The sequence below is a fragment of the Equus quagga genome, chromosome 4 (genome assembly GCF_021613505.1).
Source record: "Equus quagga isolate Etosha38 chromosome 4, UCLA_HA_Equagga_1.0, whole genome shotgun sequence".
NCBI lineage: Eukaryota > Metazoa > Chordata > Mammalia > Perissodactyla > Equidae > Equus > Equus quagga.
Genome location: NC_060270.1, coordinates 79,318,386 through 79,342,242, shown reverse-complemented (window position 1 = coordinate 79,342,242; position 23,857 = coordinate 79,318,386). Strand labels below are relative to the sequence as shown.

The window sequence follows — 23,857 nt, the reverse complement described above, 5'->3', positions numbered from 1 at the left end:
TTTCAGCAGCCAAGCTGGTCAGAACCTCTGAAGGCAAAAGTTCAGTGCCTCGCAGTGTGTATGACCATCTGTGGCACCGCATACCCATCTGGTAGTGAAGTGTCCCCCTTCAGTGGCTTCCAGTAAGGCCTAGAGTTTAAGGTTAACATGAGAAAGTGCCACCTTTGTTTTAGATTAGTGATGGACTCTGACAAGATAAAATAAAGTTATTTTGTATATTGTTATACTTACAAGCAGCTCCAATCCTGAGTATTTATGGTAATATCTAAACATACAAAAATGTATGTACATTTTTCTCCACTTTCTTGTAAACAGTTGTCAGTATACTGTTTTATCCCTTTATCATTGAAACATGCAAATCATACATACAAATATAAATACACAAAAGAAAACAATTTACACTCATTCAAAAAGCCAAGCAACAACAACAAATAGCTACAGTATTCAAATTATAAATAACGAATGCTTGAGGCATCTTATATTTCTAAAAGCAGCCAGCCATTCATCCTAATGTTCTTAGCTGCAATTGTAGAAATACTGAGTTTCGCACCTTCCATGCTTTTACAGTATTTATAACACTATCATATGTGGAGATAAAGACTTGTTTACTATAATCTCTTCTTTTCAGAATGAAGAATAAAGCAGCACTTACAAATATTGAAGCAGTGGCAGCAACAGCAGGTGTTACCACTGCTAGATCAGGAGGAAGTTTCCACTCTAACAATTTTTAAATTAAAAAAGTAAAGGAAAAATTGACCTAAACAAATGTATTACATGTTCATTCCTTGGGCACTTAACAGCGAGTCCAGCATGTCGAATGTGTCTTTGTAGTCCATATGCTGGCTGTTTGTACTGTACTCGTGATTGACATCAGGACCGTTGGTCTCCACTGGCTTCTTGTCCAGTTTCACGAGGGTGCTGAGATGTCCGTAGCCCACCTGGTATGTGACAGGGGGAGGAGGGGGTAAGGGATGGTTAAAAACAGAGTTGTGAGAGGATATATACTGCTTAACAGAGGAGGAAGAACTAGATGAACTACCTGAACTTTTGGAACTTTTGCTCATTTTGGAGTGGTGGTTGTGAGATGCATCATTGATATGCAGCTTCTTCCTTGAAGAGCTGGAACTAGAAGAAATGCCATCACTGCTCAGGCCAACAGGACTCCTCAGAACAGTGGGTGGTATTCCATCAGCACTGTGTTTGCTGCCACCACTGCTGCTGCCACTATGTGAGTGGGAATGCTTGTGGCTGCTGGGGTGGTGGCGGTTGGAGGGATGCTCCTTGTGCTTCTCCTTATGGTCTCTGCTAATGTGTGGGCTGGAATGCTTGCTCTTCCCACTGCTTTCATCGGAAGAGCTGTGTCTTTCTGAGGAAGAGACTTTTATCTTCATTTTCAGTTCTTCTTTACTGGCACTTTTATCAGTGGGGGGTATTGGAATCCGTAATTTCAGCGATCCACTCTTTTCCTTCTTATCTGCCATGTATTTTTCAGGTTTTTCAGTATTTGTGATGGGAATTTTCATTTTAATGGGAGAAGTTACAGAACTGCTGCTGGCTGCCTGTGACTGCACGTGTTTGTGTTGCTGTTCTACCTGGGCAGCTATATAATGATCTCTTACATCCAGATCAAGAGTTTCTAGCTTACGTTTTTCTCTATATTTATCTAAAGACATTTTCTGAGGAATTACTCCAGGAGTAGCAGAAATTGGCCCATGGTGTTTACTGCTCCCTGCTTTATGAGTATATTCTTGCTTAATAGAAGAATGATCAGAAATTTTGTCAGGTCTGTGATGTAATCCTGAATGCAGTGACACAGAAGGTCCCTGCTGAAAGTTGATGCTGTACTGGCTACTAGACAAAGATGTCTCCTGTTTCTGTGAATACATCTGTTCTGTCCTTGCTGATTCTTGGTGTTGAGGCCATTCTTGGTGTGATGACAAACCATATGAGGTACTTGGTATTCCTGTTGCTAGCATTGACAAATTATCAGATGTATGGCTGTCTTGAACAGAAATATTTCCTGAATTGAGAGGTACTGGTGCAGGGAATGCTGATGTAGATGGTTTCTGAAAACTTGGGTTTGTAGGCACACCAGTAACACTATCTACTAAAATGGAATTCTGGACCAAAGATGAACCAAGAAGTGGCGTTTCTGATACTTGTCCATCTACTTTTGGTTTCTTGGCCGCCTGATTAGCCTATTTAAATAAAACACAAAAGAAGCAATGACAGCAAAGGAATGTAATACAAATTTCTTTGCTTATAAAAAATTTATATTAAATATATGACAATGAAATCATCCAGTGTTGAACGTTTTCTGTTGACAGTAAACAAACAACTGTCTTATTTAGAGGCTGTAACAACTTGAAAGCACTGGTTTTGGAATCAGATGCAGGTTAAACCCTAGCCGAGCATTTGACAAAGTAATTTGTCTAGGCTTTACTTTTCCCATTTGTAAAATGAGGAGAGTATTTCCATCATGTTCACTGTGAGAATTAAACAAGAAATATATAAAGTACATAGCAAAGTCCACTGGACACAGTAGTTGAATGTTCTATGAATGTATGTAGCTTAAGATACATTGTAATTATTTAGGCATATTGGAAATAATATTTAACCACAAAAATTCAAATTGGTTAGCTGCGCAATTGTTAGATAAGTGACAAAGTGATATTCTATTAAACCCTGCCAATTCTCTTACCCTCCAGTTTCGAATCCTCTTCAACCTACTAGGCGTTTTCTCCAATATTTGTAGAAACTCATGTGTTAACTCTAAAAATAAAATTTAAATGTAAAATTTAGAAGGTGCCTTTAGGATTTAAATTTCTCTCAAATGGGCAATATTAAAAAAAGGGACCTCAAGAGTTCATCTGTCACACTCCTATTCAACCTTCAGGATATACAGAAGCAGACACAGCTCTGAAGTAGCACTCTTTTTAAAAAAGAGAGTCACTCCCCCTCCTCCTGCCCCAATTTTACATGTTTACTCAAAATCTCTGGAAAATTTAGTAGCACTAAAAAAAATTCCCCTCAAATAGAAAATCTCCATTAGGAAACACCATAGTAATAACTGTCATAGGCAAGATCCTTCAATATTCTTTAAAATCAGGGGGCAAAAGTTTGAGGGAAAAAATGGTAATTGTATAATCTCAACATACTTTCCTCAGGATATTTATGAATTACAAAGAGAAAAACAGTAACTTTATAATGGAGAAACGCAGCAGATACCGCCTTAACCAGTGTTTATGGTTATCATTACCAGCAATAAGACATATCAACATGAGGTACCCCTTGATAAGATGCACTGAATAGGGCAAAGGCCATTTGTGGTATTCTTGCCAAAAACGCATAACTTCAATCTAATAATAAGAAAACTTCAGACAAACTCCAATTGAGGAAGACTCTACAAAATAACTGACCATTATGCTTCAAAGTGTCAAGGTCAAAAAAGAAAAGGAAAGATTGACAAACTGCCACAGACTGGAAGAGATTAAAGGAGCAAGTCAACCAAACAGAACATGGGATCCTAGAACAGAAAAACTGAGGAAATCCAAACAAAATCTGTAGTTTAGTTAATAGTATTGTACCAATGTTAATTTCCTGGTTTTGATAATCACGTATTATTATATAAGATGTTAACACTGGAGAAACTGAGTGAAGGGTATATAGGAACTGCACTATTTTCCAATTTCTTTAAGCTTAAAATTATTTCAAAGTTAAATGCAAAAAGTTCTTCCACCTATACTCATAACTTCCTAGCAATCAACATTATTAACACTAATAAACTACCCTAGTTGTATTTTTACAACAATTTTTAAAAAAATTTAGGATTACGATGAGACGACCCACTTTCCCAAAGTTATGATGAATTAGTTTTCTACCCCCAAACAGTGTCATTAATAAAGTTACTGGCCACTCTCAAGACAAATGTTAGTATCATTCAAATGAACTACAATATCATGTAATATACATAATGCCAATTCAGTGGAGACTACACAGATTCATTTATTATTTTTTAGTATAAATAGTAAGCTTCTCTGTAAACTATTCTAGGCAAATGCTAAGACTGATAATGAAAATTAAGACAATATAGAATTTGTCTCAAAGAAGCATAGAACATGCAAAAATTCAGCATCATTATGTTTACAAGGCTGTGACAACTAATTCCTGCTCAAGTCCCACAAGATTTTTGATTCAGTTTGGATGAAAAAATCTAATGCCTAGACCACCACTTCCTCATCTGAAAAAAAGACCACTTTTCTACTTGGACACTAATAAATCTAGCAGAGACGTAATACTTTTGGGTCCAAAATTAACAAGAAATTGTTTTGACTCAATTTCCTTAATAGCTTGGCTGTCAAAAATTAAATACATATAGTTTCTAGTCCAAAACCTGGTACACAGCAGGCACAAAATGTAAGCTTTCTCTTTCCTTTCTTAAGTATCCTATTCTATTAAACTTTATAGAGGAGGAACAAAAGAATCTGTCAAATAGTCACTACTGAAGTAATTAGCTATATGTATAAAAATCACAGTACGATGCTTAAAATAGAGGCCCTTCTTCCTAAAAGCTAATATACAGAAAAAAATTCAAAACACAAAAACACACATGAAGGTTTGTTATTAATCATAAAAAGAAAAGAAACCTACAAAACAATAAAAAACCTCACAGCTAGGCCAAGTCCAACCCAATGTCGTTTTTGGAACAGTCATTAAATGAATTATTTCAGTAAACACTGATAATTTAGACACAATGCTAAAATTCAGATACATCTTAAATATTGTTACTTTTTTTTTGTGATCAAAACAGAGAAAAGGCTGCTATATAATATGTTGAAATTTTCAACGTGTTAAGTGTCCAAGATTCCTATTTAATGGCTCTCCAAATGAATAATGGACTTGAGCCTTTTCAGAATGGAAGGAGAGGGATATTTAGGTGGCCGCTGTTGTGTCAAAAGAAAAATAACTACCTATAACCTAGGAGCAGGATAAAGGCAGATTACCTGCTTTTTGCTTTATTTTAGCACCACGTGTACAAACTAGTTTTATTAAGGTTATGCCTACTTTATCTATTGACTGCTAAAGAAAGATGGTGGCGTAGATAACCTAATTTTCAAGGCACAGATGAAAAATAACCTCCACTGATTTTAGAATATGTCATTTCAAATCAATGAAGACTTCCTTCCTTCTGGATAAACTTTAAGAAAACATGTGGCAAGGGCCAGCCTGGGAGCGTAGTGGTTAAGTTTGTGGGCTCCCGGCTTCGGCAGCCCAGGGTTTGCTGCTTTGGGTCCTGGGCCTCTTATGAAGCCACGCTGTGGCAGGCGTCCCACATATAAAGCAGAGGAAGATGGGCACAGATGTTAGCTCAGGGCCAATCTTCCTAAGCAAAAAGAGGATTGGTGGTAAATGTTAGCTCAGGGCTAATCTTCCTCAAAAACAAAACCACACACACAAAAACCCACACACAATGAACCTCTGGCAATGTAAAGAAAAGAGTATAACCATGCAGCAGTAACACAGCATGAGATACACACTCTGGGAGAAATTTTTGAGGGAGGAAAAAACATCAGAAAATCAAGAGATCTTACAAAAAAGCATATTTTACCACAAGGGTAGGTAAACTTTCGCCAGTGGGCCAAATACGGCCTGTGCCCTGTTTTCACAAACAAAATTTTACTGGAATACAGCCACACCTACTCATTTACAAATTGCCTATGGCTGCTTTCCAGTTACAGTGGCAGAGTTGTGTAGTAGCATAGACAGCACGCAGCCCACAGACCCTAAAATAGTTACTATTTGGCCCTTCACAGAAAAGGTTGCAGACTCTTAAGAAAACATCCATCTTAAAGAAAAATCTAAGATTTTATTGGAAGACCACATTCCAAAGCCATAGGATAGGCATCTCTTACTTTAGCTTTAATTTTGTACAGGACGTTGGGGAAAGTCTACAAAAAGACTAAGCTAAAAACCCAACATATCATTTTAGGTGTATCTGTTAGAAGTGTTATCTATTTCTTTTCTGAAATCTATAGTAGCTGTTTAAAATGTCTTAAGTCCCAAGAATCTCCTACCTCAGGCAGTTTCTCTTATTTCTCAATCAGAGAAGTTTCTTATCAAGAGACCTCCTAATTCCAGGTTTATAATTTATAGAATGTGTATCCCGTTTTTCCTTGTCAATTCATATTTAATGACACGAGGCAATAATGACATACTTCACCATCAATGGAACTACAGAGCAAGGAATGCTACCCTGAAAATGCCTTTAGCTCACTGCTTCACATCTTCTACAAGAAGGTAATAACCTGACTTTGAGTTTATATACTTTAAACTCAACAAAGTTAGTATACTTTAGGTATTCTTAAACGATAAACCTATAGCATTACAACTCATATTTTGTCGAAAAGTTCTGAAAGGGCCTTAGAAGTTCAGTGGTGGTTGATATATATTCAATTTTTTTCCTTTAGGCTAATGAATCCTTATTTTCATCCTGATTATTTGATCACATAATTATATTTTAAATTCTATTACCAAATTGTTAAAATAGAATTATAGGTTACATTTCTAAAGGGTCTTTATCCTTTGAAATACAAGTTGAAATATTAATAGATGAAATGATATCTGGGATTAGCATCTACCTAACTGTAGATGTAGGGCGATGTTGGATTGGCCAGCACTAGTAACTGTTCAGTTAGGCAATGAGTATACGGGGATTCACTATTTTTCAAACTTATACAGTACTTAAGTAGACAGAATTTCTCCATACTAAAAAGAAATATTTTTAATGTAAAAAAAGATTTATTTTCCCTACTTACCATCTAGTAATTCTAGAGTAACTGTAGGATCCACATATTCCCACCAATGTTTTCCATCAGTTGACACAGGAATCTCCCAATTGGACCATTTGCAAGCCAAATGAATGCATACACATGCTATCACTGTTGGTTTGTACTGAAGACAGAAGGTTGTAAGATGTAGACTGTTGTGGAGCAGGTTTGAAAATGAAGAGCCATAGAAATTCAAATATGTAAAACAAAGAAAAATATTTACCAGTAAGATTAGAGCATAAACAAAATTATAAAGGTTTTCTTCTTTAAGTCTAGAGTACAAAAACTTATTAAAAGTTAATACTATAGTTATAAAAATTCTAATTCTAAAAAACCCATAGATTATGAACATTTCCCACACTCTCCCTAGAGTATTATATTAATATTTATTAATGCTACTTACATATTAACATTTCTCAATTTTGTTTTTGCATCTAAATTCAAAGTATTTCTACTTCTTTATAAAAGGAGAGGAAGATAGTATACTTTCAAAAATCACTATATATAAGTAAAACACTTTAAACTTTTTTTGATGGTATTTTTGGGTTTTTAAAATAATGTTATGGCATAGAAGTAAAGAAAATGCAGATGACTCTTTGTAAAATTGACAAAAAGTAATTTCAACGTGACATTGAAATAAGGGATTCTACCACCTGATGTGGCTCCACAAACACCATTCTCAAGTAAGTCTAAGCGAATTGAACACTGATCTACATAAACCTGTCTTCTTTCCAGCAAAGCCACAGGGAAAACTTACCTTTTGCTGAACAGCTTCAAGGCCCAAAATGTTGCTAAATACTACAAAAAACACTACCCTTCTCCTTTCACCGTGTGCCAAAAACTGGGCATGTAACATGTCACAACTAGCTTTTTCTAACCAAAGTTTTTTAAGTGTGTTTTTGTTGATGTTCAGAATTCCTAGGGATAGAGGTTAAATCCCAACAACAGATATCTAAGAAAATATACTGGTATTTGCCAATTCAAAGTTTTTAATAAAACTTAACAGTGTCATAAGAAATTAAGAACCACACAAAACTAGTTTGGTTCCCTCCTCCCCAGTGACCCAATTAAAAAACAAATCTAAATCATTAAAATATGATCAACACAGAACAGAATTCTATAACAGATATTAAAGGCTTTTAAAAGACTGCTCTTTCAGTTCAGTTTTAGGATTGGTGAAAATGTTTACTGATCACCATAAACTAATACCAGTTTTTCTTTACATAAACTGAAAAGAAAGTAAGTTTTTTCAAAGTAAAAATTGGACTTATGTAAATCCAGGCACTGATAGGACTTGACTACTTCCAATTTACTACTAGTGGGTATTATCTGGAAAAAAATCCCAAGTTATATAAATTTTATTTATTAAAAAAACTTTAATGATTATTTTAAAGTTTGGATCAAAAGTGAAATTTAAAAAACTGTCATTTAACTATAATTGTAAACTAGAAATAGCTTTATACTTACCAAGTTGCTCGAATTTCTACGTTAAGTTTAGCTCTTTGTAATCTTTAGCTGCTATTCAGGCTACCAATTTTAGACTTATGCACTCACAAATCGAGAATATGTCATCAGAAAGCACCACTACACTTCACATTGTGCATTTAACCCCTCTGTGCCAAAAGTCCCTTGTACAATACACCGCAAAGCAGACAGGAAGGTACCACCACAGTAGATGGTCCAGTCTCCTGTTGCAACAAGGGTAAGAGACACATTGAGGGGGCCCTGCATTAAAGGAAGCTATAGTGTGCTACAACAGTGCAATAAAGAGGGTCAGGATAACAACCTGTTGGTAGCCATGAAATAGGATGTCTGTGCCAAATCCTTGCTTGCTGTAAGAAAAGAAAAAAAAAACGAAGACAATACTATCAGCTTTAACATGCTAACATCAAAAAGTTCTCAACACAACAAAAACTTCAAAGATTTGTACACAAAAAGTAAATTTTACTTACTACTTACAAATATCACAAGAGCGCCATCATTTTCTATACTACTGAAAATCTTCAACAACATTCACTCAAATGTTTCTTGCTATCCCCCAAAGATCTGAGAAACAAGCCGATTTGCTTTTAGCTAGCCAGTTACAAGGGCTAAACTTGTTACTAAGTTAAGCATCTAGTCAGCTAAAAGTTGCAATAAAGCATTCTCCTGGATTTAAAAAAAAAAAGAAGAAGAAGAAGAAAAGATTTTGAAGTCTAATACAAAATACAAAGAGTTGCCTGCCAGACTTAATCCTCAGTCATCATATTTAATTTGGCTTAAGTACTTCCATCAAAAGAAAATAAAACAAAATCACCCCCACCCCCCAAACTCAGAGAGCACAAACTGCTGTTTTTCATCATGCTACTAAGCATCAACAGAGAATAAATAACCTAGAAATATCATAAGCGTGTTGATATAAGAATACTCCATTGTAATATTTTTTTAAAAATTACAGAATGCAATTAAAGACAACTTTAGAAAAGACAGAGGTACTCTAGGGGGAATCAGGATGCTTCAACACTGACTGGTCCCCAAGAGAAAAGCAATTTTTAACAACCAGCTTCTTAAGACATTGAAATTGAAAAGAGTCCCCCCGACTGGCTCCCTTCTTCTGCTTCTTATTCTTCCCAACAGGGATGCCTTTTCCAAATACATTCACAATCACTGACATACCTTTCCCCTCTGCTCACCTAGGATCAGTTCATCTCAACTCACCCCTCTCTAACAGGCCTCAAATTCCTTGCCCCCTCCTATTTTTATTTGTAGCACCTGTAATCCCTGCTGCCCCATGTGGATCATCAACATAAAGGTTTACAAAAGGGATTTGGGCTTAGCAGAGTTGTGCTAAGGAAGAGTGTCAAAGCATCAGATGTCTCGGAGGCAGTGTGACTTAAGTATGGCATTCTTTCCTGGTGGGGAGGGAAGGAGAAATCACAGAAGTGAAAGGTCCCTGTAAAAGGAAATTAGCCAATTCTGCAGCAAAGTAGCATAATATCAACTTTCTCATCTCCAGAGAGGGGGAAAAAAGCACTTTAAAGACACCAAATTTATTTACCCTGCCCCAAACAAAAGAATCAAAATACACAGAGACGAAAGTAAAAATAATTTTAAATTGCCATAGCAATTTTCACCTCAAAATATATCTAAATTCAATAATCTATTAACAGTCACTGTGCAACAGAGGAAGAACGTAGGGTAAATGTTCTTTTGTTAGCTTACTGTTGTAATAGAGCAAAGAAAAAAGGACACCAAACATGAAAGAATATTTTTTTAAATGGAGTGAGATGTAAACTATGGCTACCTGAAACGTTAGTTAGGCAAAATGAAATTAAACATAACTAAAATTTAAGAATTGCTTACATTTTAAACATTAACAACAAAAAATAAGATTTAAATATTTTGCTTTGGATGATATATCAAACTTGTAGTTTTTGTAAATGTTTAAAAATTTACCATTCAATTTTGCAAATTAATGGGCTTTACGTCTCTAGCTTCTTTAGATACATGAGAACATGCACAAAAAATATTAAACTTTGATAAAGAATTTAGAAGCTGACTCAAATTTCACAATAATATTAAGCTGAAAATCCAGTTTCATTAATATCTTCCTCCAACATCTTTCATTAGGCTTAATTCAAAGCAAATTATACGGCTCTCCATTATTCTGACAAAACAGCTTACTCTTTCAGGTTTTCAGGAAAATAAAACTACTCTAGAGCTTTTTTCCTCCTTAATTAAACACCTATACTACTTATCTATACAGTTCTATACTACACTGTAATACTGGGGATGAGAATGTGCTGTAATATATATTCATGTAACCATGAACAACAGGAACCAAAATTAAATATGTTCTAGTTTACAAATGATAACGTGCTATTAGGATAAAAAAATATATAAGTGGGATTTTTAGAAGTTCAGTTGTTAACAACGACACTATGGTATCAGACAAGCGGTTTTGTTTTTTTTTTTTAAATGTAGCCATTAACATAATACAATCCTACCTAGGTATAAAATAGATTCAATTTAGAATGAATAAAATGCAAGAATATTTAGGTAAACACTAAAAAATAAAACAAGGCCTCCAAAAGTCTTACCCATTTTGTTTAGAATAAACCTAAAGAAGTCTGATGGTAAAAGACTGAAACTGCAAAATCATCATTTTCAAAAATAAAGTAACAGAAAAGGGCACACTAAAGGTTCCAAGTGGTTACTATCAGTACATAACACTTCAAATGTGAAACCGGAAAGCAGAAGTGAGTAGTAGTACAACATGCAACTGTGTAAAAAATATTTCTAGGGAATAAAACAGATACATAGGATTCATCAACAAGAGTAGAAAAATGTGTACCATATGCTTTACAACCAAGTAGTAAAACAAACAATACAAAAACTTTGTACTCTTGTTTATAAAGGCTTTAATAGGCACATCACATGCTGTCATCATGCTATGTAATTATTTCCATTACACACAAAAAGTAAACCATTTTTAGTAATGCTAAAGAACTCTGAAAAGTGTATTAATCAATTTTGTTCAAAATGAACATGGGCAAAACATTTCTAAAAATGACAAATCTAAGAAAGGCACCTTTTATCTGAAAGATTTGAAGTTGGCCTCCAAATTCTTAAACTGTAATCAAACTTCTCAAGAAGTCAATCAAAGTTTGACATAAACCAGAAATTAATACTGTTTTCTGCACCTATGTGTTAATGGCCTACATCTTAAATATTAACTGAAATGGGACTGGCATAGCCCAATGGGGAGGTGGAGAGAGTCTTAATATTTGGAAGCCCTCTAAATTTTTAGTGAAATGAGACTCTCACTTAAAAGAAGCTAATTCACCAGGCAGAACCACACATAGAAGTAGATGAATAGGTAAATGAAGGACACAAAAATAATGCTGCAAAATAACATTTGTCCTATTTTAATAAAACTCAATGAAAGGCTAGGAGAACAAAGTAATATTCAAGTCAATTCTAGACCTTGAAAAGCATTAATAATTTAAAAGTTTCAAAGAACGCTTACCTCTTACTAACTGGGTACATTTCACCACATCTGTGTGTGGGTGTTCAATGGTGATCTCAAAACCTGAAATGAAAAGCACCTTTTTTCCCAATCACTTACCACTACAATACTTGCCTGAAAAATGCCGTTCAGCACACAACGATAAATGTGTAACACATTTTTCATCATTAGAAAAATACAAAGACAAGTTAGTTTCTCATCACTGACATGTTCATTATACCTCCAATGATGAGAAATAATTTCTTCTCAAAAATAATGTTCCCATTATAAAAAACTGATAAAGTTATTTGTAGACTGGGGGTAACATTTAAAGCTTGTCCCACAGTTTAAGCAGGGAATTCAACTATATAACACATTTAAAAAATGTATTCCAACTCCTTCTTTCAGAAAATGTTGAAAAGAATATTTTTCATAAATATAACCTTTGGGCCACAGTAGGAAAAATAACTTTTTAAATGATATAGTTAGCTTATAACTACATTTCCTTAATAATAAAGGTCTTACGACCTGCTAGTCCTCAAGATTCATTAAATCACTGTTTCTAAAACCAAAGATGAAATGTTGAAAAGCTTTCAAAGTTCAATCAACCCTTAGGTTTTTTTTTAAAAAAAAGTACAATTCATATCTAGTGCCTTCAGAAGCAGTAAATGAATACTATCCTAATAAACAGGTAATCTGGATTTATAAAGTTATTGTGCAGTTTATTTATATTTCTACTGTAATTAAACCTGCAAAATCATACTTCAATGAAACCATAGAGGTACAGGTTATAAATTCTAATGTTTGCCTTTAAATAACGGTATTAACTCTCCATGCTTAAGAATCTGTCATAAATATGATGAATATGACACAATAATTATATAATAAAATAGCTTTATATTATTTTAAAAAATATATAATTTTCCTTTTCAATCTTCATTATATAAATGTTTGTACATTTTCACATGTATATAATTTTATATAAAACAGTAACATGTTAAACCACTGGATTTGGAGGGAATAAGATTCTCACTTTCACTTTTGTAATCTTTTTATATTATAAAAACTTCAAACAAGTCACTTTTGTAATAAAAAGAATCTGTCACGTGGGAAGCTATGATTATCACACTTCTAGTCAACATTTGGGAATGGAGTAATAAACAAAATAAAAATAACTACCATAGAAAATAATGATTATTTATGACACACTGTGTGGCAAATGGTTTTTTATACATTATCTTTCATCTTCAAATTCATGATGTTAAGGCAGACATTATGATTCCACCTTGCATATACAGAACGGAGGTACAAAAGGTAAAGGGAACTTTACCCAAGTTAACAAAGCAAATCAGAAGCTGACAGTATTAAACCCAGATCTCCACAAAGCCCATGTTCTTCCCACCACACCCCGCCAGGTTCTTCTAGAAATAATGTATGACCTTACATAAGTTATAACTTTCTTTGGCCTCAATTTCCTCATCAGTAAAGTAAAACATGAGATTAAGCTAGATTACTTAGCGTAAACCTTGAAGAAAATAAAATTTTTAGGAAAGGATCAACATTTAAATAACTACTATGTCACATTAAAAATGATGTGATAAATTTATTAAATACTGACTATAAGCTCTAAGAGAGCAAAGACCGCCATGTATGTTTATACACATTACAATCATATGCAAGAGCCCTAAAGGACCATTTCACTCTCCAATGCAAATGCATAATGAAGCATAGTGTCTTAACTATCTGAAAACCTAAGAAATCACACTTAAGGCTATGTTTACCATTCAATTAAATTATGCCAAATGAAATTAAATTTTAAAAAAATGGTTTCCTTATAACCAAGCAATACTATTCTGGCCCCAAATTTTGTTTTAAAAGGAAACTTTCTTCAATGATAAAATTATTCCAGAGATCTTTTCCTTTATTTAGAGTAATACTTTGAATAAAACACACAAAAATAATATCTGACATACATACATACCTAGGGTTTGTAGCATTATGGTTTCAAGTAAAACCAGTTCTTGAGTCTGTTGAAGGTAAGCCTGTCAGGTAAAAAAAACAAAAAAACATTAAAATGCTTAAGATAAACATGACACTACTAGACCACAGGACCATTAAATCTCATGAGAATTACAGATTGATTACCAAAGAATCACAGTAGTTTGGAAATTTGAAATAAAATGAGGGTGCTAGAGAAAACTTATTTTCTGTGATAAGTCAAAATTGAATTACTTCTAATACAGGAAATGTAAACAAAGCAAAAAACAACAGAAAAACCCCCTGAAGATAATATGAAAGGGCGTAGGTTAATCGAAAAAAGATCTCCAGTTTATAATGTAAAACTTTACCTAGGCATTGGCATTTCAAGACACGTTAAGGAGAGGAAGCACCAACCCAAGTGAAAACATCACACTCAAAACCGCCTTTAAAGGAAAGCCTTATCCACTCACTCTAGGATATTATTTCATGGAGTAATTCCTTGACAGCCACAGTAAATCAGTGAGTTATTTTTAGAATTAACTTCCTCTCTTCAAAAAAGATAAAGTCAAATCAAAACAAACCCTCAAATCTCTAGATTGAGAGAAAAATTTTAGATATAAAATGCCAAAATAATCTATCATACACCCATGGGGACATAAATAGAGGACCTTCTTCCAATTTCAGTAAATCATTTCCCTACTGCAGTTACCCTGGGAATAAAAGGGTAGGAAAAATCTTCCAGTCTCAATCTTAGATCATGACAATTGACTAAGGTGATAAGAAAACAACATTATCATACATAAATATTCATTTATGTAAGGATATATTACTAAACCCAGAGTGAAAGCACCTTCAATTTTATTTATGCTCCATTCTGAAAAGGTCACTGAGCTAATTTTTAAAACACAGATTTCTATTATTTGTACAATACCCTAAGAATTCACAAGAAATAATTCTGAATTTGTAAGTTAAAAGAAACTATAAGAGCTACCTTTGAATAATCAAACATTCTCTATTATTGAATGGTTACATTAATATTTTACTCCCTTAAAGCCAACATCTAGGATAAAACTTGTCATTAATAAAATCAGATATACTTAAGCGGGACCTTAAACTTGATCCAAATCAAACCAAATTAATGTAATCTGGGAGTTATTCAGTAATTACAAGTTCCTGATAAAGTAACTCATGTAAAATAAGAGTGCTAGAAAAATGATTTTAAAGGCCCAGAATTCTAGCTTCTGTTTTAAGATGTCAGAACATTTTTAAATGGTGCTGTCAAGTAAGGTCCATTAAAATGCTGAAAATGAACAAGCTGTTTGGAAACTGCGTTACTCTTCATGAAAATTAAAATATTTGGAAAATGCTGCTCATGAAAGCATGAAAATGCACTTTTATGTATCAGAAAGCTAAGTAGTAGTAGTACTGTTATCTACCGCATAATGACATTTTGGTCAACGATGGACTGCACATACAACAGTGGTACCATATAGCCTAGGTGTGTAGTAGGCTATGCCATCTAGGTTTGTGTAAGCACACTCTACGATGTTCACACAATGATGAAATCGCCTAATGACGCATTTCTCAGAACGTATCCCCATTGTTAAGTCATGCATGACTGTATATATGCAGTCTCAATAAAGGAAAAACTATGTTAAAAGACTAATTACTGGTCTAGAGGCAAATCTGGAGGTTTTTCTATTCCTTCAGTTGCTGACAATTTAGGAGTTATTTACCTTTAGTCTCAAATACGCCCAAACAATGGAGGTGACATGACTTCCCCTCTTACATATATCACAGGTTTACTGTGAGGATAAACAACAAAATGTGAAAGACTTGAAAAGAACCTTTGAATCAAAGCCTTCCGTGATTCAGAATGACACTCGAATTCATGAACACACATGAAATATGTTTCTGCCAGATTGCTTCTTGGTATTACATTCCTAACTGGTAAAAGAAATAAGCAGCATTTGGAAGGCAGCACTAATTGAATAATATTTTTATTAGGTCTAAATAATGAAAAGGTTTCCAATTTACAAAGATAAACCAAAAAACCCAGTTTTTACATACATCACATTTAGTATCCAGCAGTGGCTCTAGGGGATGAAGACAAGCATGTGCTACTTTGATAACATGTTCAAGTTTTCGAGCCTGTTCTTCCACTTTTGCAGCCAAAAATAATGCAGTAGGTGATATTATCTGCAGAAAAGATAAAAATTTGGTGATGTAAAAACAAATAAATTTCTGAAAAATCTTCTACTTTCTAAGGGGGGGGGTGTGCAAGGAAGGAATGCAATATTAATAGTAAGAATTGCAAACTGGGTTATGATAAGATTGATATAAGAGTTTTAATAGTTATTCATTAAATAAAACTAGTTACCCTAGTTTCTAAAATCTCTGTTGCTTGTTTTGCAAGTAGAATACTAAAGGGAAAAAGGAAATAGACTCACACTTTAGCTAACTAAGTCAAAGTTTAAATAATATTAATGCACATTGTGGAGCTAAAGGAAAAAAAGTCTCAAGCAAACTAATGAAGCCATAGCTTAAAGATGAAAAGTGGGTAAAGTATACCCAGATTTTCCCTCTTTTTGGGCCATTTTCTAGGGTTCTTTTAATCAATGACTCATCATGTGGCTAAGAGCTACACAATCTTGCTTAAGAGACAGCAAAAGGATCTGAGGCAAAACGAGAAGAGGCTTCTGAACATGAAACTGCTACCTAATAACTATTACTTCACTACAGCAATATTAAAAGTAGCTAAAAACCCAGGGAATAAACATGCAAGGTAAACGAGTAGAGTAGAAACTCTGCCAACTGGAGATCAAGAAATTAGCAATTTTTTTAAGATTTAGTAAGTTATGTTCTTGGGATAGAAGAACATAGCACTACAAAGACAGAGAAACATCAATTTTGAACTAATATTTACCCAAAAAGATAATAATAAACCAAATAATTGCTGACTCAGAAAACAGGCATACCTCAAACTCAAATAACATTCTAAGATAACATACAAGAAATTTGTCACAGTAAGATAATTTCTAAATGTCAAGATTCAGGTATAATGTTTTTAAAGAGATGAACATCTGAGTCTCACTATATCTTGGGGGTCATCAATCACTTTACAGAAACAATGCCAAGGGGGAAGAGGGAGAAAGAGGCATAAATCATGCTACATGATTTGGGTAGTTAACATAAGATTTCTGATATACAGAAAGTAGACCCTTTCCTCTGAGAGCTTTTAAAATAACTTATAAATATCACTGCTGAGACATGAAATTTAATTACTGGATTCTGGATCTGAAAGAGACTTTCTCTAGTCCAACTGCATTTGCAGATGAGTTAAATGGAGTAAAAATGACTTCAAGAAGTTCTCTTCCTGCTGTACAAATCTTTAAAACAGACCTAAAATTAAGTGAGTTTGGCTCCAAACAACCAGAAACAATGTTACCTTGAAAGGACTGAATAATTTCAACTTGGACTTTCAACTTATTTCCATCTTTTAAAATTAAAATTACAACAAAAAAAAAAGATTTAAAAAATTGAGAATGCTCAAAAAAGCAACTTATTCTTAGTTTTCATAGATTTAGAGTAAACTGTTATTCTTTACAACAGATTTAATTAAGCAACATCCAAATTAGTTAATATTCTTTTAATAGCAGTCATGGGGGGGGTGTTTTGAGAGGTAGAAAGTGTAAGGTAACTGAGAGTAGATAATTATTTCCTAACTCAGTTCTTTTCCCACATACTTAAAATTTCCAACCACTGCTACCTACTTTGTCTGTTTGATTAACTCTTTTTCTATTTAAAGGCTTAACTCAGAAGATCACCTCCTCCCAAGGTAAAATTCCCAAGTCAGATGAAATGCCCATTTTATTCAGTAGGAAACTGTGCATTCCTCTGTCATTGTACTCATATTGTATGCTGGTTTATTTTCTCTGTCCCATCAGTCTAGAAGCAGCTTGAAACAGAGACTGAGTTATTCATTTATGTTCCCATTATCCAGCATTGTGCAGCTGCTGTTCAATATATTTCCTGAATGAATGACATGTGGATAATCCATATTTAAACATAAAGGCATCAATACTAAATTCAAAGTATTCCAAATGCCACAATAAAAACTTAAGAGCTAATACCAAGGTAAGGAATGCAAGAAACACTAAGCTAAATAAAATGAAGATACTCTCAGTTTCCCATGGTCTCTCATTTATTATCTCATTCATGTCTAGAAGGGGAATGGCTAAGCCAGCTTTCAAATTTATCAGAGTAAAGCAATAGAGGCTCAAGTCAAAAGTCAAATCAGACTGAACGTATTAATACTCTAACTTTCTTCCTAACTCCACATGATCCAGAATTTCTCTTACTTGTCTAACAGGCACTTTTAAAATCTCCAATGAGTTTTTCTCGGTAAAATCTCATAGGATTCCCAGTCACAGCTCCATCCTCTTCAGACTTTTTGCAAGCCTCAATATCAAGAAGTACTTCCAGACCCCAAGCTTTTCTCCTTAAAGATAGTCTCAATGGAAATGAAGTAGGCATACTAGTGAACGATTCTAAAGTTCTAGAAATAATTAAAAAAATTAAGTATTCAGGGAGCTAAGCAATAATCTTCAGGGTAGATTCCTGGTTTATTTACCCACACTCCTCAAAGAAGTCTTTCTGTTCCCTCTAAATAGGGCTCAATTCTCATCCTCCTCCAGTGCAACACTAATTATACCCAACACTCTTCCAAAGTTCCTGGTGAAATCCACTAACTCCATTCACATTTCCTCCTCTACAGCCTGCAAACATTTTACTCCATCAGGGCTGTAAAAACAAAACAAAACAAAATACCTTTTTAGATAAATACTTTGTGAATATCCACGTGAAGCTTTAATTTTAAGAATGACTAAGGAAGGCAATCAAACTAGGTACTACTGCTTTTTGTATGGAAAGCTGATTCTGTTGTGTGGTTTGTCAAAAGGAAAAGAACTCCAAAAGCTTTAAGTAATGGCAATATTACTAGTTGGTTTGTAGCTCTTAAAGGTGAGCATGCTTTTCAAGGCAACAAACATTCATTAGCACATGTAAACTTGGTTCAAAGTCAAAGAATTTATACCAGTATTGGAGTAGATACTTGGTTGGTTCAAGTGAACAAACAATTACAACTGAGATTCAGTCCACTGGGAACAGAGACCACGCACTATCCGTCTTTGTGTTCTGGTACCTAGTTTAATAAACTTTCTCTAATTACTATAAATAAAGGGAAGAAAAATAGATTTTTAAACAGTGTTCAGAGTTTCTCACTCTAGTAGATGTACAACTATTTCAAGGGAATATTACATTCTCAAAACAAGATAAATTTCTACAAGAATATACCATATAAATCATGGAGAGGGGGAGGCAGAGGTGATGAACACAGCTGTAGCACAGTAGTCAGACTGCCTCAGTGGAATCCTGGCTCTGTTATCTGACTAGCCTAGGCAAATTACTTACTCTCTTTGTGGCTCAGTTTCTGCATCTGTAAAATGGGAGAAATAGTATCTGCTTATACAGTTGTGGTGAGGATTAAATGAATCAATATATGTAATGCACTTAGAATAGTGCCCCATAGTAATATGACTCAATACTATCATTAATATGTTGAAAAATTAAACAACAATGGTATATTGTTAGTGTCAATCTTAAATTTAACAAATGATGTAACACTTTTTAAAATTCCCTTCTTTCTTGCTCACCTTCTTCCTTTCACGGTTAAACTCAATTCTTTAAAGGTTCCACTGTAGTCCTAACTAAGCAGATTCAAACACTGAAATTATGATACTTGATGTTACTTCAATGATTACACCCATATTCCTTTCTTCTTTTCGCCCTCCAGCTGTTTTCACCCCTTTCTCCTTTTCTATTCTTTTATACGTTTCCATTTCTAGCTCTTAATCTGACTCCCTTCCTTCTCCATTTTTTCTCCCCCTGCCCATTCCTGGCCGCTGTCTCCCCTTTCTGCTCAAGATGCCCTCACTGCTGATATTCTTCACTCTCCATTGCTGGCTTCAACCTTGACAGCTGGTCAAGTCTGAATTAACAAAAAGCCTGGGTAATTTCCAAGTCACTGAAGACGAGTCTACAGTCAGTTTCAAATGAATCATCCTTGTCTTTATTCTTTTAGTAATTAATTTTGTGCATACACTTGCATGTACATTTGTATTTAAGAACTAGCCATAGCTGTCTTATTACTTTTCAGTTTTAAATTTCGTAATCCAAAAAAAGCCCTAACAAAAGCAAAGACAAGACTCCAAAGTCTGCTTTCAGGGCTGGCCCTCTGGCCAAGCGGTTAAGTTTGCTTGCTCCACTTTGGTGGCCCAGGGTTCGCTGGTTTGGATCCTGGGCATGGACCTACACCAGACCACTCATCAAGCCATGCTGTGGCAGCATCCCACATAGAAGAACTAGAATGACCTAGAACTAGGATATACAACTATGCACTGGGGCTTTGGGGAGAGAGAAAAAAAAGGAAGACTGGCAAGAGACGTTAGCTCAGGGCCAATCTTCCTCACCAAATTCTGCTTTCTCTTTGCTGAGACATCATCAACAGGCTCATTCTATTTTGTTCTTATAGTTCATCTTTAGGTCCTACAGGTAGGTGAAGCCATTTCTCCCGTCTCTTAACTAGTCCAACACTACCCCTCCCTCAACTAAGTCAACAATAACTATTTTCTGTGCCTTGAAAATGGCTTCATTAATAAACATTCAGTTAGTTCTAGGTATCATAGCTCAAAATTTGGAAATCACTTGCCTAAAGATATAGTTAAGGAAAACCAGTAATGGAATAACTTCAGCAAAGACTCACAGAAAGAAGTTCCTAGAATAGGAAAAAGGGAGTAGAAACTTAGACATAAGGAAAAACAAGAGAGGCACAGCTCCCAGCAAAGAAGAAAAGGAACAGGTCAAAATGTCCATTTGTTAATAATAAAAAGATCACCAAGCCCAAACCAATTAAACCAAAATTCTAGTACAATCTCAAAATGTGGTTTAAATATTTTATTTTGCTGCAATGAAAAGACTGGCATTATAGTATTACAGAAAATGTCATTAACTCAGCTTGGCATTTTAGTTGCTTTCCTACCCATATAATTATGGATGAGTGTAATACTGCAACACGAGAAAATTTATATTGAGAATTAAAAAAATCTTCACACTGGGTGTTATCTGGGACATCTAATTACATTTCAAAGAGTGAGCTTAATAAAAACTGAAAAATATCAGTATTCAGCATTGCTGAAAAGCAGTACTGATTAAGAGAATAAAACTTGATTTCCATAGAGTAATTACATTATATTTAAATATGTTTAATATGCTTAAATACAATCTGGCATTTTAAAATTTGAGTACCTCACCATTATAAATTTGTTTCTAAAATTAAAAAAAAAAATCAACTTATAGTTTAAAGTACACTTAGCATTTCATAGTTAAGTCTGTACTCTCCCATATACACTCAGCTCTTACCAGCCTACAACACTCATATAGTATGGTGAAACAAGAACATTAACATTGCATAGGTATTCAAATATTCTTTATAAATCCTACAAAAGTCCACTTTCCTTCAGATGATTAAATAAATAAGAACAAATGTTACAGAAAACTTAATATTGTGAAGACAGCAGTATTCTCCGTCTATAGATCCACACGATACTTATCAAAATCCCAGGTTCCTTTTTTTTCAGACACTGACAAGCTGAGCCTAAGATGCATCTGGAAATGCAAGGGACCCAGAAAGCCAAAATAATCTTGAAAAAGAAGAACAAAGTTGGAAGACATACTTCCTGAACCCAAAACTTAACTACAAAGCTACAGTAATCAAGACTATGTGGTACTGGCAGAAAAAAGACACAGATCGTGGAATAGAACTGAGAGTCTAGAAACAAACATCTAACATTTATGGTCAATTGATTTCTCAACAAGAGTGCCAAGATAATTCACTGGGGTAGGAACAGTCTTCTCAACAAACGGTGCTAGGACTACTGTATACTACCCATACGCAAAAAAATGAAGTCAGTCCCCTTCTTTACACCATAAACAAAAACGAACTCAAAATGGATCACAGAGCTAAATGTAAGAGACAAAACTATGAAAACCCTTAGAAGAAAACAGAAATAAATCATCATGACCTTGGATCAGGCAATGCTTTCTTAGATATGACATTGCGGGGGGATCAGAATCAGCCACCCCAAACTGTGTCTCTTTACCTTGATAGAACAAAAGACTGAAAGAAAACTTTGGCCTTGCCCCAAATTGCCTAAAAGAATTTGAGATAGAAGGCCTGATCCAGGAAGGAGCTAATACCATGAGATAACTATAGTATAATGTAAAATAGGTATGATAAGAAAAGCACCAACAAGCCCATCTTACCGAAATTCCATCTCTTGGGCCACATGCCCAGTAAACAGTTGTCTAACATTTGCTTTTCCATTTCCATGTGAATTACCTTCCTCCCATTTGAAGCCCCAAACCACTATCCTCAACATCCTCCTTTGTCTTTAGCTCAAGATGGTATTTAAGCTGGCAGTTTGGCCATTTTGTTGAGTTGCTCAGTTTACCTGAGTGTCTCTCAATGTATACATGTTATAAAGTTTTGTTTGATTTTCTCCTGTTATTCCTTCTCATGTCAATTTAATTTGTAGCCCTGCCAGAAGGACCTAGAGTGGGTAGAGGAAGTGTTCTTCCTTCCCTACAGCATCAAAGCAAAAGTGACAAAAGAAAAATACTAATAAACTGGATACATGTACTACAAATACCATTAAGAAAGTGAAACAGAACCCATGGAACTAGAGAAAATATTTGCAAATCATGTATCTGATAAGGGACTGGTATCTAGAACATATAAAGAAGTCTTACAACCTAATAAAAAGACAACAGAATTTAAAAAATGGAAAAAGGATCTGGGTAGACATTTCTCCAAAGACACACAAAAGGCCAAAACACATCAAAAGATGCTAAATATCATTAGTCATTTTGAAAATACAAATCAAAACCACAATGAGATACTACTTTACTTTCACTAGGATGCTATAATAAGATGGCTAGGATGAAAAAGACAGACAACGACAAGTGTTGACAAAGATGTGGAGAAATTGGAACCATTATACTTTGCTTGTGGGAAGGTAAAAATGGTGTAGCTACTTTGGAAAACACTTTGGTAGTTTCTCAAAATGTTTTTAAAAAGCTATACAAGATTACTGAGGTCTAGAGTTACCATACAACCCAACAATTCCACTCCTAGGTATATATCCAAGAGGAATAAAAACTTGTCCCCACACAAAAAACTTGTACACAAATGTTCACCGCAGCATTATTCATAAAAGTCAAAAAGCAGAAACAACCCAAATGTCCACTGACTGATAAATGGATAAATAAAATGAGGTTTATCCACACAATGTAAGGGATGTTATTCAGCAATAAAAAGAAATCAAGTACTGATACATGCTACACTATACCACAGATGAATCCTGGAAAAATTACATTAAATGAAAGACCACATATTGCATAATTCCATCTACATGAAATGTCCAGAGTAGACAAATTTATAGAGACAAAGAATAATTTAGTGGTTGCCCAGGGTTGTGAGAGGGAGAGAAATCAGTGAGCAACTGCTAATGTGTATAGGGTTTCTTTTTGAGGTGATGAAAATATAAATTCAGACTGTGATGATGGTTATACAACTCTGTAAATGTACCCATTGAATTGTACATTGTAAATGGGTGAATTTTATGGTATGTATATTATATTTCAATAAAGATGTTTAACAAAAGGAGCTAAAAGACATCTCTTTTAAATATTCAGTGTACACAGATCAACAAAGGAAATTTCAAGGAAACCAAAAGCCAAATAATAGCACAATGAATAATGGTAAACAACATTCACCTGAACCATGTATAACTTTACTGCACATTTGTTAATTTAAAAGCAGAATCAGTTTTCATTTTCAGAAGGTATATACTATCCATTTCTTAAATGATTAACTTTTACATTAAATTATGCAAGTATTTCAGAAAACCATTAATTTGCTTGTTTGGTTAACAAAAATGAAGAG

General features: G+C 34.4%; 1 protein-coding gene across 8 annotated transcripts in view; it reads right to left on the bottom strand.

The window, feature by feature from the left end:
• Nucleotides 1-201: 201 nt before the first annotated feature.
• CCNT2 (cyclin T2) overlaps nucleotides 202-23,857 on the bottom strand; it is a 37,614-nt gene continuing 13,958 nt past the window's right edge. For 2 of the 8 annotated variants that reach the window (XM_046658634.1, XM_046658635.1), the window contains exons 3-9: nucleotides 15,865-15,993; nucleotides 13,796-13,856; nucleotides 11,836-11,898; nucleotides 8,614-8,659; nucleotides 6,816-6,979; nucleotides 2,702-2,772; nucleotides 202-2,198 (exon numbers count right to left, since the gene is read on the bottom strand). In XM_046658634.1, coding sequence (XP_046514590.1) covers nucleotides 771-2,198; nucleotides 2,702-2,772; nucleotides 6,816-6,979; nucleotides 8,614-8,659; nucleotides 11,836-11,898; nucleotides 13,796-13,856; nucleotides 15,865-15,993 — 1,962 coding nt within the window. In that variant the 3' untranslated portion in view covers nucleotides 202-770. The other 6 variants (XM_046658641.1, XM_046658640.1, XM_046658637.1 and 3 more) reach the window with 6 other exon arrangements.